Raw genomic sequence first — 12,361 nt, forward strand, 5'->3', positions numbered from 1 at the left:
TCCACATCAATGTATCAATGTTGTAGATACCCTAGGGCATCTACAACATCCGCGACGTGATCGTATTTACGGCGGCCCTCAATTAAAGGCAGAGAATTTCATACCTTCTCGATAGTGTCCTGGCTTCTTTGGGTAGCTTCCGTATGATCGTACCAGCACACGTGATGGAGGACAAGAGCGTTTGCAGTTGTCCCGATAGCCTGGCTGGTATCGACGCCAGCCCGGAGGACTCGGTCCACGGTGGACCGGTCCGGCGACCGGCCAAGGGTGGTAGGAGCACCTCTTTGCGCCGCGCAGCACTACGCACGGCGCGATAGGGATGTGAAGTGTCACTACTCCACCAGCAGTTAGAAGCAACTCATAAGTACGAACTAAATCAAACCGTTGCTTCTTATAACGACCCGGAGGAGTGGGGCATAATGGGGGGCGCACGTTGCTGGCGCGTCCTGCATTGTTTTATTGACCATGAGGCCTCGCCATGTCAGTGAGGTTGGTGTGCTGTCTCTGGTTGTTTGGAGGTTTCTCCTGGCCGAACAATAGCTTTACAACAGCTGGTGACAGACGGCAATCTTAGGTTGCCACTTTACGTCCACATCAGCCAGTGCCAGTATCCAATCAGCAAATATGATGTTTTGTCTTGTGGTCATCATGTCTAATTCCTGCCACTAGATGTCCAACGTCTCCTATGACTTGTCTGCAATTCTGCAAGTGAAAAACAGGAGGTTCCAGCTGAAACCATTAAGCCAGCAAGCGTTTTGCACCATGAATGTTAGCATTCAAAACACGGTTACGCTTTGGTTTTGCCAGCATGGGGAATCTGAAAATGGTAGGCCAAACCCTTTACTGCATGGAAGCTCTGACTGGTTGATATTCATGTCAAATGCCAACCGCTGATATATACAGTGTCATAATAACAACCAATGAGTACTGTTTTTAAGAAGCTGTTGCAACATGTTGTACGGATGTTCTGTAAATATGATGCAACATTTTTGGAAAACCATCCGTGGCATCTTGAGAATACCTATTTGGACATCTGGGAACACATTCTACACTCTTTCTAGCCTACGCTCTTGTGACTCAAGTACGCTGACTTTCACCCAGCACGATTGTTGGCACTTGTCATACTACATACCGTACTGGCAAAAGAAAACGGGCGAAGTAGGAAAATGGGTGCATTTACTTAACTGAGCAAAATAGTTTTGGGTTGTGATGATGGGAAGAGCACAGCATAAAAATGTTTTGAATTCCTACACACATATTCCAAATGTTTAAATTTTTAAATATTTCAGCTGAATATCTTCAGCTTTTCACGTGCAGAATTCACCAAAACACAGGGCAGACGAACCATAAGCTTAACTGGCTCTAATAATACAAAGGCATGTAACATAAAACAATGCGTTCATTTACCGCTCGCAGGCCACCATTGATTGACGTTGATGTTGAATGGCAACTGCTGACTGCTTTCTTTGACAAGATATTTCAACATGACCCCCTTGACCCCACTGGGCGGGTGCGGACGACATCAGCCTCTTCTCACCTGTGCAATTGGGGAGAGGGGGCTGGGGGCACGGGCTCTACACGTCTGACGACGTCTCGGGGCGAGAGGTGCGATCCCGCAATCAGGGATGGGAGAGCGGCGATATGTTGCACGGTTTCGGCGCTGGCCCCGGGTGTGGCTGAGAACTTGTGACGGCGGAGAGCGAAAGCCCGGCCAGTAGGCTGATCTGTGACTGCGTGAATGACTGTAAATACAGCTGATGAGCCGCAATTTAACAGCTTCGCGCCGAAGTGATAACGGGGCTACGGCAAGGCGAGGTGTTTGGCGCTGGAGTGATCAACGGTAGCGGATCACGGATGGGCCGACCACCTTCCGATGCCGATGGTCGCAGAGCCGAGCGGTAATTTACCCTGTATTTCACGTAGTATTCGAAACCGAAACCAATGCGCGTCGCGATATATTGTGATATAGCCCCTATATATATATATATATATATATATATATATATATATATATATATATATATATATATGCGTAAGGTTGTATGCATATATTTATGTTGTGATATAGCCTCCAGCCGAAGTCGCCCACGGCTAGCAGGACGGCCAACTTGGCGTAGCAATGGCTTTCAAATCGGTCAGGTGACGCTCCCACCAGGCGGGCAGGCTTTTACTCGGTTTGCGTCATGCTCCCTTTTTACGGGGTCGAGTCACAGGAGTGGTAATGCCTGGGAGAGGTGAAAAGCGCGGAATACGCCCGAGGAAAGGGCTCGGATGGTTACGAGTCAGGAACCAGACGATCGCAGCCTCGTTCTCACGCAGAAATACGTTTGATGGGTGGCGTAACTCGAAGGCATGGTTTTATTTACTTTCGGGCCAGGAGACGGTCGACTAATTTCGTTGTCTCCTACTGGACCTCAGGCGTGACGACATGAAGATGCGTAGGTCATGGTGTGACCAGGGACCAGTTTGGACCGTCCGGGATGCAGGGTTGTGCACGGCGGTAACTGAATCTGTCCGTTGGTGTGCGACGCCTCGGGAGGGACCAGGACACCGCCCGTTAGGAAAGACCAGGCACAGCTCTTCACCTCCCACCTCACCCAACCCACTCTCATAATAATGATGGTTAGAGTGGGTAGTGAGTGGAATAATGTGAGGCAAAGCTGAAGCTGACATGGAGACAAATATCTTCATTAAAACTACATAATGCTCCAGTACATCATGACTGCAGTCGGGACATGTGTTACAACCACGTGTTGATCAGGTATGAATGTTGTCAGTAGCCAGGAATTCTTGTAATTATCATAGCGCGCGGCATAAGCATTTGGCGAATAGTGCATTACTGGAACATGTGCGTCACTACAGCAGCTGACATATCGATAGAGTAAACCTGCATTAAAAGGCAGACTTGCGCAAAATAAGCATACTGGTAAACAATGCTTGCCAGAGCCAGAGAACCCTTCGAACAGAGTCACTATGTTACACGCGATCGGGGGGAAATGCATGTCAGAGCAAAAGTTTCGTTGAATTCTCGTGAGGCTACCCTTATATGTGGATATATATATTTCCCTAAATAGAGGCTTTCAAGCACTCATCCCAGTTATTACAGGAGGATATTGGCGAATTGGTATGCCGTGGATAGCACATAACACATATATTGGAAAACGCCAAACAAAGAGAAATTATTAATTGCGTAGTGGTGAGGAGGGAGCTCAACGAGATTCCTCCTGTCGAAGCGGCTGCTTCAAAACCAATTTCTGAGTTTTTTAAAGGATTGCTAGAAAGATGGTTTTGCCTATGAATTTTGACCCCGTGATTTTGCTATGCGTGGAAAGTGAAAAAGTAGGATTCTCCAGTTAAGTGAAACCTGACGAACGATATTTTTAACACATGGGCACTACTAGAACTGCTTAGCCTTCACTCAGGCAGACCAGGGTACTCAGCTGCGCGGATGGCCCTGGGTAGATGAGGAGTGATAATCATGTGGAACTAGTTGAACGGCCCACACGCTGATCAGCATCAATGACAGGGTATTCAACATAACATCTACAGTATAAATACTGCCAGCAGGATCAGTATGGTTTCTAAGCTACACGCGCGGCACGGTAACAGGTATCCCGAGACAGCGCTTCAGGACTCGCGAAACTTGGGAGGAAACCTTCTAAAGCTCGCTCGATTTCCCGTTTCGTTTCTCGAAACCAATTTGTTGCAATATGTGGAGCATTGTGCTCTGGACATCTCGCAGAAAAGCGTGTTTGGGCGTTATTTTAAACAACCAAACTCTTCCAGCTCGTCGATGATCTCCAGAATTCGAACTGTAAGTTCCGGGGTACATTTTCCTGCAAGCCACCGCTCCGTCATCGTTTGTATGGCTTTTGGAGCTGCCTCTTTGTCGTTGCTGGAGAAGATCAAGCTCCGATCTTCCTCTGACGAAAACAGCATCTGCGAAAGTCCAATTGATCCAACTGGTAAAACTCTTCATACTAAGGCTTCGCCATGTTCTTAAATTTTATGAAATGTTTAATATACTGATCTACTGTCTGAATATACTAATCTGCTGTCTTATTTCACAACGAAAACGCGCCGAAACGGCAACCGACTATAGCGCAAAACAGAACAGCTTTAATAATGACAACCTATAGGACACGTCGCTCCTGCGGCTGGGAAACGTAAATATGGGGAAGGAACTGAAGCGGAACGAAACCGCCAAACCAATCGCAAGATGAAAGGGAGCCACTGAAGGGACCAGCCTACCAATCGATCGTCACCCGTGCATCAACAGACACGAGCTCACCTGGACTACCTGCTCTGCCTGGATCCAGCTGTTGCTTAGCGCATTTCCGTACATGCTGTAGAGTCTGTCGACACTGAGCCAGGGGGCCAGCTGGTCCGGCTTCTCTCCCAGTTCCTCTAGCTGAGTCCGGAACGCTGCCACGTACCTGACCACAGAGCGAGTGCGCTGAAAGTGCGGCGAACAGTTTAACAGAGCACACCGGCTGTGGCGGACCACACCGGCTGTGGCGGACCACACCGGCTGTGGTGGACCATACCGGCTGTGGTGGACCACACCAGCTGTGGCGGACCACACCGGCTGTGGTGGACCACGCCGGCTGTGGCGGACCATACCGGTTGTGGTGGACCACACCGGCTGTGGCGGACCACACCGGCTGTGGTGGACCACACCTGCTGTGGCGGACCATACCGGCTGTGGCGGACCATACCGGCTGTGGCGGACCACACCGGCTGTGGCGGACCACACCGGCTGTGGCGGACCGCACCGGCTGTGGTGGACCACACCGGCTGTGGCGGACCACACCGGCTGTGGTGGACCACACCGGCTGTGGCGGACCACACCGGCTGTGGTGGACGACACCGGCTGTGGCGGACGACACCGGCTGTGGCGGACCATACCGGCTGTGGCGGACGACACCGGCTGTGGCGGACCATACCGGCTGTGGCGGACCACACCGGCTGTGGCGGACGACACCGGCTGTGGCGGACCATACCGGCTGTGGCGGACCACACCGGATGCTGGCTATCGTGAGCTCACCGGATGCGGGGTGTAGTAAATATGGACCCAAATTGAGACTACAAATATGATCATTGTGGACTCAAATTGTTCCTTAAAATTACCATTTTGGCCGCTTTGGACAAAGATGGGCCAAATGTTTGTAAATACGTACAGGTGTTCGTGTTGCTTTGAACACCAATTACTCACGCATGGTGGAAATGATATAGCCCGTACCTAACAAGAAGCTCTTGATCATTTTCACACTTATTCGATGAATTTTTTCCATTTACAAAGGGGGCATTTTTGAATGGCGGACTTAAATCTGTCGTCCAGAGGCAAGAGGGTCCAAGTGCCAATTTGCTTAATCACGCTTGGGCCTTTTGCCTTTGACGGCAGAAATGCGCCATGGAACAGGGCAGCTTTGCGTGAATGGAACGGCAGTGTGTTCTTATGTTGAGGCTATGCTAGGTTTCTAAGCCATCATCCAAATGCGAGGGTAAATAGCCTGAAGTGTTCACGAGCTCTTAAAACACAATGTATCGTTCTACGAACACATAGATCCGCCCAGAACACAGATCAAATCCGCCGAGATCCACTCAGTTCCGCTCGGATCCGCCGAGATCCGCTCAGATCCGCCGAGATCCGCTCAGATCCGCCGAGATGCGCTCGGATGCGCCGAGACTGGTCCGACAGTCGCCTGGCCACTAACCAGCTCAGCATGTCCCGGAAGTGCTGGCGGCGCAAAGCTCGGCGCGTCGAGGTCAGCATGCAGTATATGATGTCAAAGGCCGGGTCGCCGAAGCGTGACGTCTGCAGGTCCAAGAACTTGATGTCCTCCGGGTGGCGCACGCCGTCCTCATCTGTGCGGTACTGCAACATGGAACGTCCGTGGCGCGACGCAGAAAGCGCCGCGGTGCACCCAAAACACAGAAGATGCCTTAAATTGCAAACAGAATGCCGTAATTTGCATCATACCAAATGCTGTGGTGGGCGGCAAGGAGAAAGAATGTGGTGTAATGAAAACCGAACGACAAGGATTGCCGCTTCTTACAGTCCTAGACAGGCCACAGTCGTTAAGGTGGCCTTAAGATGAGGTTGAGTGTCGCGTCGCTACGCCTTAAAAGCCGAGGGACAAATCACGATAGGAGGGGTCAAACTGGAATCTGAGGGGACCGACCAACAAAGACATTATTTTAATGGGAACCGGGAAAAATATAGGCATACGAGCAAAGTTGGGAGAAGCAGATCCCCCTTGGGAGAATTGGGGGATGGGCGATGTCCCATTCCTTCCCCGCCCCGCCCCCTAGAGGTTACACACATGCTTCACGTTAAACTCAGTCCCGACGGCTCATTTGGTTAGAGCGCTTTTTATCAGGTCTACCCACACGTGACGGGGTGGGTTCGAGCTGCTCTCAGCGCTCGTGTCGGGTCAGTTTGAGTTGCTCTCAGTGCTCTTGTCGGGTCAGTTTGAGCTGCTCTCAGCGCTCGTGCCGGGTCAGTTTAAGCCGCTCTCAGCGCTCGTGCCGGGTCAGTTTGAGCCGCCGTCAGCGCTCGTGCCGGGTCAGTTTGAGCTGCTCTCAGCGCTCGTGCCGGGTCAGTTTGAGCTGCTCTCAGTGCTCGTGCCGGGTCAGTTTGGGCCTCTCTCAGCGCTCGTGTCGGGTCAGTTTGAGCCGCTCTCAGCGCTCGAGCCGGGTCAGTTTGAGCCGCTGTCAGCGCTCGCTATGTTGCTCCTGACTGGAATGACCTGTGGACTGTGGCAGCAGTCATGCCAGTGGTCAGATATCGTTAGAGTCTTAGAGGACAGGATGGTCGTGCCGAGCATTACGGCACGTCGAGCTTTTGCCGCAAATGTCTGGCGTTGGCCTGGAATTTCATCATCGGTTGGGCTGGTTAGTGTCCACAAAACAAACACTGCTTAGCATGTGTTATGATTTCAGAAATTCATCCAACCGAAGCTTCGGAAATGTAGTGGATCAAACCCCGCTGCATAGGGGTTTTAACAGTGCTTCATGTCACTCACCATGACCTATACCCTCAACCGATTTAAGTAAGTGGTTCCTCCGTGGCACACAATGTACTGCAAAAGAAAGCAATGCGATGCATACATCACGATTCACATGCGATGTATTGCAAATGGACGAGCTGTTCTGCACATGTCAAAAGAAGCGCAGTGATGTGTATCAAGTAGAAATACTGTGATGTTTTGCGAATAGAAAGAGCATTGCTTTTTGCTGAGCATGTGATGTACCTATTGCGGACAGATGATTTCCTGTGATGTACCCGAAGCTGAACAAGTAGAGTATGGGATCTCTGAACACTGTGGTATCCATCTAGGTTCCCGTTCCAGAAATCTCACTTACGTGGCTCGTCCCCGACGAGTGATAGCGGCCTGCCCAACAGAATCAGGCGGAAATGGCAGCTGCCACTCGGAGGGGCTGCACGGCACAGTAAACGTGTTGGCAGCATTGACCGCTGCACTGGAATTGCAAGCCAGGGATGGTGTGGGGGTCAGCTTGTTTGCAACAGGTTGTGTTGGATAACGGCCGTGGTCTACAAACTAAACCAACATAAGATTTCAAAGCATCTCCTTCAGTTAAGTTTGATCCTCTGTGAATGGTGGCCTGCACCTTGATTGATAAAGTACAAACAGAAGGGCTGTACTGCACTGCGAAACAAGAAAGCTGTGATGAGCTACAGGTGTTATGATGTGCTCTGTAAGGAGGTTGGTCCACTGCGTAAGGAAGGAGCAGCTTTCAGGAATTGTTCACGATATCAAACTATAATAAGCGAGGTTGGACCATGATACACACAGAAAGCACGCAACGAACGCCACTAAAAACAAGCGGAGGATAATGCGAACAGAGCTCTGTCCCACTGAACGCAGAGCCAAACGGCCCATGCCGCATGCGGATGGATTGTAACCATAATTCTGCACGGAGGAGAAAACGAAGGATCGTGCAAGCAGAGGTGCTGTATCTTGCTGTAGGGGGTGCGAACTGAAGATCATGCAAACGGAGGTATCGTGTTGCACAGAGGAACCCACAGGAGATAATGGGAACAGCGGAATTGTAGTCATACCACTCACGCAGGCAAATAGAGCGTAAGTCTTCGACAAATAGAGGGAACGGCTCGTGCCGCACAGCGTGGCGCCGATGCTGAGGTGCCGGATACTAACCTTAAACATCATATTGCTGATCCAGAGATCACCATGGACCAGCGTTACCACGTCCAGATCTTCTGTGAAGGTACGGTTGAAGCCGTCTATGAAGTGATTGGCGCTGGTGACTCTGTCCACAGCGGCTGCCTCTGACAGAAGGCCCTCGTGCTCCAGCACGGCCAGAATGGGCTTCAGGGCCAGGCCGAACTGGGACAGGTCGTCCGGCATCTCGAGACGCACCTGTCGCGGCCGGGGAAAGGTCACACTGAGGTCCCTCGCGATCAGGCCACGTGCGGGTTCGAGTACCGGTATTACTCTCAGTGTGGGGGTCGCTATTACAACAAAAGGCGCCACGCGGAGGGGGAAGTTTGGCTTTCTACTAACGCCACAGAAGTACGCGAAGGCGTGAGTGACAGACGTGGGTGACAAAGACACCTAGGCGCTGCAGATACGGAAATTATTGCAACGCGCCGGTTTGCGTACGTCAGGAATGTGTAATCGGAATGAGCTCGGTGTTTTTGCGAGCTAAATTATTGGCAAAGCTGAGTGTAGTCGGTTGCATTTAACTGTACGGTGATCACGGTGCCGATGCTGCGAGTATCCACGATACCATAGGGCACGGGGTTTCGTCGCTGTGGTCTCAAAACAGCGTTGTACTGCTGTAAGCTTCGCCTTCATGAAGTTGTCTTAACGTGCATTTCAGTCTGTCCTTCTGTCCGTCTGTCTGCCTGTCCTTATTGCTGAAGCCTTACGCTGCGTAGACGATCGGCTCTTTCAGAATGTTTCTGGTGTAGCACGTAGCCCATCGCGTGGAAACGAGCCATGGCCGGCAGCACCAGCCGCACGTGATCCAGGTCAAACCCCACCTGAAGATCAAGGTCAGATCATGAGTGCTGCCATAGCCGAAGCTGCCAGTCTTAAGGTGACAGATGCCCGGTCTCGCGTGACGGTTAGCTTCACATCAGATGCCCCCCTCAGCGCAGCAGGTGACGCAGCTGGCTTGAGCTGGCTCGCCTGGTTCAGGCACCAGTGATGGGCCTCTGACCTGACCGAGCTCAAGGCGACCGGCCAGATCATGCGGCACGAATGCAGCGTCCTGGTCACTGTTGACAGAACTCATATCTAGCGCCATGTTCTGATCTATTACGACTCAAAGACATCTGGCACAGCTAATGTTATGTTATAGATGCACACACACACAACAGGTAAAACGTGACGGATTTTTCGCCAGCCTTCACGGCATGTGTCTTTTTGCTACCCGTTGCCCCATTCCGTTGCAAGTTGCCAGAAATGTTCAGTCGCAATATGACATGAGAATTGTGGGTAGTACGACGCAGTGGTAGCCGCTAATGGTTCCTACTGAAGTGACAACTTATCGGACGAATGGCAAACAAAAGTCAACGGCTAGCAAGAGTATAACGTTATAACAGCCCGTACGTGTTGCTTTCCTCCTGAGGGAATGATGCAGCTTGGTTGCGAAGTTTAAATGGTTGACTACATAAGCCGGCTGGTTACGTAATGTGTACATTTCGGGAAAAACCCCCCTCTTGAGCCCTCCGACATGATTAATTGATAAATTTCACTCTCTCCGCCACGTAAACCGCCACAATATTGTTTCCACATCATAATGCAGTGATAAAAGCGGTTGTAGCAAGCTCCAGGGTAGGGATGGGTCACCAATGTTTTCTGCATTTGCCCGGGGAAAACTGGGTCTGAAACGCCCATTGCCTCCCAGGCATACTTTCTGACTCCTTGAGTTTGCTAGTTGCGAGTTGCCTTGTTTTTGTTTGTTGTTCCAAAATTCAACACTTGTTGAATTTTGATATTTCTTGAAGGTAATTGACTCCTTTTGTGCTCGGTCTCCTTAGAATAAATGAGGTAGCAAAACATGTGTAATCACTCGCAAATGCCACATACGGAAAACCTTTTTCGTCATCTTCGAAGTCGGTAGGTGTCTTTTACGAACATGTGGATGTTTCGATGAAAAGGCACCTCAAAATGATGGATTGTGCAGGAAGGCGTTCCCTGACTGCCACTTAACCAATTTGTTTTCTTTGCTTTAATGTAGTAGTAAGGTTGGGCCGAAATGAACGCTCACGACGCATAATCTCTTCTGAATCTTACCCAGCATGCACGTGGCTACGCTTGCACTTTATCCTGCTACTAACACCCCTATCACTGTTCCCATGATGGATCATGGCTACTCGTCGATAGGCATGGCAAACCCGACAGGAAATGAAGGGTGCCCCGGCACGGGAGGAGGGTGCCCCGGCCAGAATGCCCACCGGCCCGTCGCCAGCTGACCTTCTTGTCGACGACCTCGTAGCCCGTGAGCATCTCCAGCACCATCATTTCGCCCAGCCGCTGGTCGGCCGCCAGCTGGCCGCGCTCGTCCAGGATCTGGCCGTCCTTCAGCATCGTGCCGTAAGCCAGCCGGGCGAACGGCAGCAGCACGGGCTGGCCGCGAGACGTCAGTAGCTGGCGGAACACCTCCACCACCTGGGCGTACATGACCACCTCGCGCTCGTACAGCCCGAAGTCGCGGCACTCTTTGACGAACATCCCGCCTGGCGACAGATGGGGCGGATGCGGGCGCGGACGTGTCAGAAAATTGGGCTCGGATGTTCATTTCGTCCACTTCGCGTCAACCGATGCTTCCCAAAATAAACGGAGTCACGCTTAATGAAAGCCAGGCATCTGTATGATGTTAGATGACATATGTGGTTACTGCGTGGCAAGCCTGAATAATTATCGAATCGGTCGTGACTTATATTTTCGGCGCTTTCCAGACCACATGCGAAATACAATGTGCATTTTGCAGGGCGCGTCGGCGCATGCCAACGAATGGACTCGAGAGGGATGGAGATTGGCGCACTCGTCTGCCGGCATTTTTGGAAGTATTTCTCCAGCCATTCAGCTTGTCTTAAGTCAATTGCGTCCATTCACGTTGGTATTTTGGCTTTTTCATATGGTGTGCAATTTTGAGCCTCTGGCCCGAGCAGGTCACCGACCCATGACCTCGCTCTGAAGCTCTGTGCCTCGCGACGCAGAGCGGAAGTGAAGGGAAACAGATTGCCCGATGAATTATCAGTTGTGTGCACCGTATCTCCTCTCCTTGTATGGAGATCCTATGTCATACACCACTACCGCTCACGCCCTTGCGTAAGGTCAGCCAAGGTCTAGGCCAATTTAAGATCGCTTTAGGTCAACCCTTATAACTTGCCTGGAATTTCTTCTCAGACACGTTACGTCATTAACCAAAGTAACTGAAGCGTGAGAGCTCTCAATGGCTGTGAAAAGACCACTGAGGAGCATGGTGACTTCTGTTGAACTTTCCATAGTGTAAAAGGTAGTGTTACCAGTCGTAACCCAAATGTACCAATATTATCGCCCTACATAAAGATCGCGACCGTGGCAAAGGTTCACCATCCAAACGTACCGGGCAGTTTGACGACGAAGTTGACGACCTCCTCTTTCTCCTTGACCTCATCGCAGTACGTAACCTCCAGAACTTTTCTCACGGTCGTGTAGCCCTCCCCCAGCGTGGCCACAGGCCAGTACTTGTAGGCCTTGACGACAGATCGGTTGCCGGCTGGTAGGAAGCGGTCGAGGAACGTCTGCACGAGCTCGGGGGTTATGCCGTGTTTCTCGGGCTTATCGTCGGCGCTCGGCTCTCCCGTCTCCGTCTTCAGTTGCCCTGGTTTGATCCTGTCTTCCGCGGCTCCCGCCTCTGCGCTATGCTGGGCCGCCCCCTGCCCTGCCCCCAGCTCGGCCGTCTGCCGCTCCGGGCTGGCCTCCTGGCCGGGCTCGTCTCCCGCCATGACCGTCCGTCGTCTGGTGGGGCTGGCTTCGGTGCTCGGACCGGCGGACAACGTGACGCGCTTTGTCAGACGTGACCACGTGACTCTCCGGCGTCCGAGCACCACAACTACTGCGGCCGCCGCCGCTAGCAGAGACGCACGGAGCACCAACTGATTAGCCAACTGATTGGCACCAACTCCGCGCGAGACACGAGCGCCAAGGTCGGTGGGACGCTGTGTTGGTTCGCAGACCGAGGCCGACGCCCGTGACCATAGGTACCTAATACCACTAGATCGGCAACACCCATGCTAAATTACTAGCAGACGCGTGCAATCGAAAGCGGAGCATCAGATGTAAAACGGCATAGACTGGCAGGCTAACTGGACAAATTAAGA

General features: G+C 51.7%; 1 protein-coding gene across 1 annotated transcript; it reads right to left on the reverse strand.

The window, feature by feature from the left end:
• Positions 1–2,094: 2,094 nt before the first annotated feature.
• Positions 2,095–12,070, reverse strand: LOC119107788 (uncharacterized). The gene is made up of 7 exons (XM_037231337.1): positions 11,605–12,070; positions 10,470–10,732; positions 8,918–9,031; positions 8,184–8,405; positions 5,718–5,878; positions 4,292–4,436; positions 2,095–3,939 (listed from the first exon to the last, which is right to left on the reverse strand). The coding sequence occupies exons 1-7, from the start codon at positions 11,984–11,986 to the stop codon at positions 3,760–3,762; spliced, it is 1,467 nt and encodes a 488-aa protein (XP_037087232.1). The 5' UTR covers positions 11,987–12,070; the 3' UTR covers positions 2,095–3,759.
• Between the last annotated feature and the right edge of the window lie 291 nt (positions 12,071–12,361).

Source organism: Pollicipes pollicipes, unplaced genomic scaffold (assembly GCF_011947565.3).
Source record: "Pollicipes pollicipes isolate AB1234 unplaced genomic scaffold, Ppol_2.1 Scaffold_6686;HRSCAF=7923_pilon_pilon_pilon, whole genome shotgun sequence".
NCBI classification, from domain to species: Eukaryota; Metazoa; Arthropoda; class Thecostraca; order Pollicipedomorpha; family Pollicipedidae; genus Pollicipes; species Pollicipes pollicipes.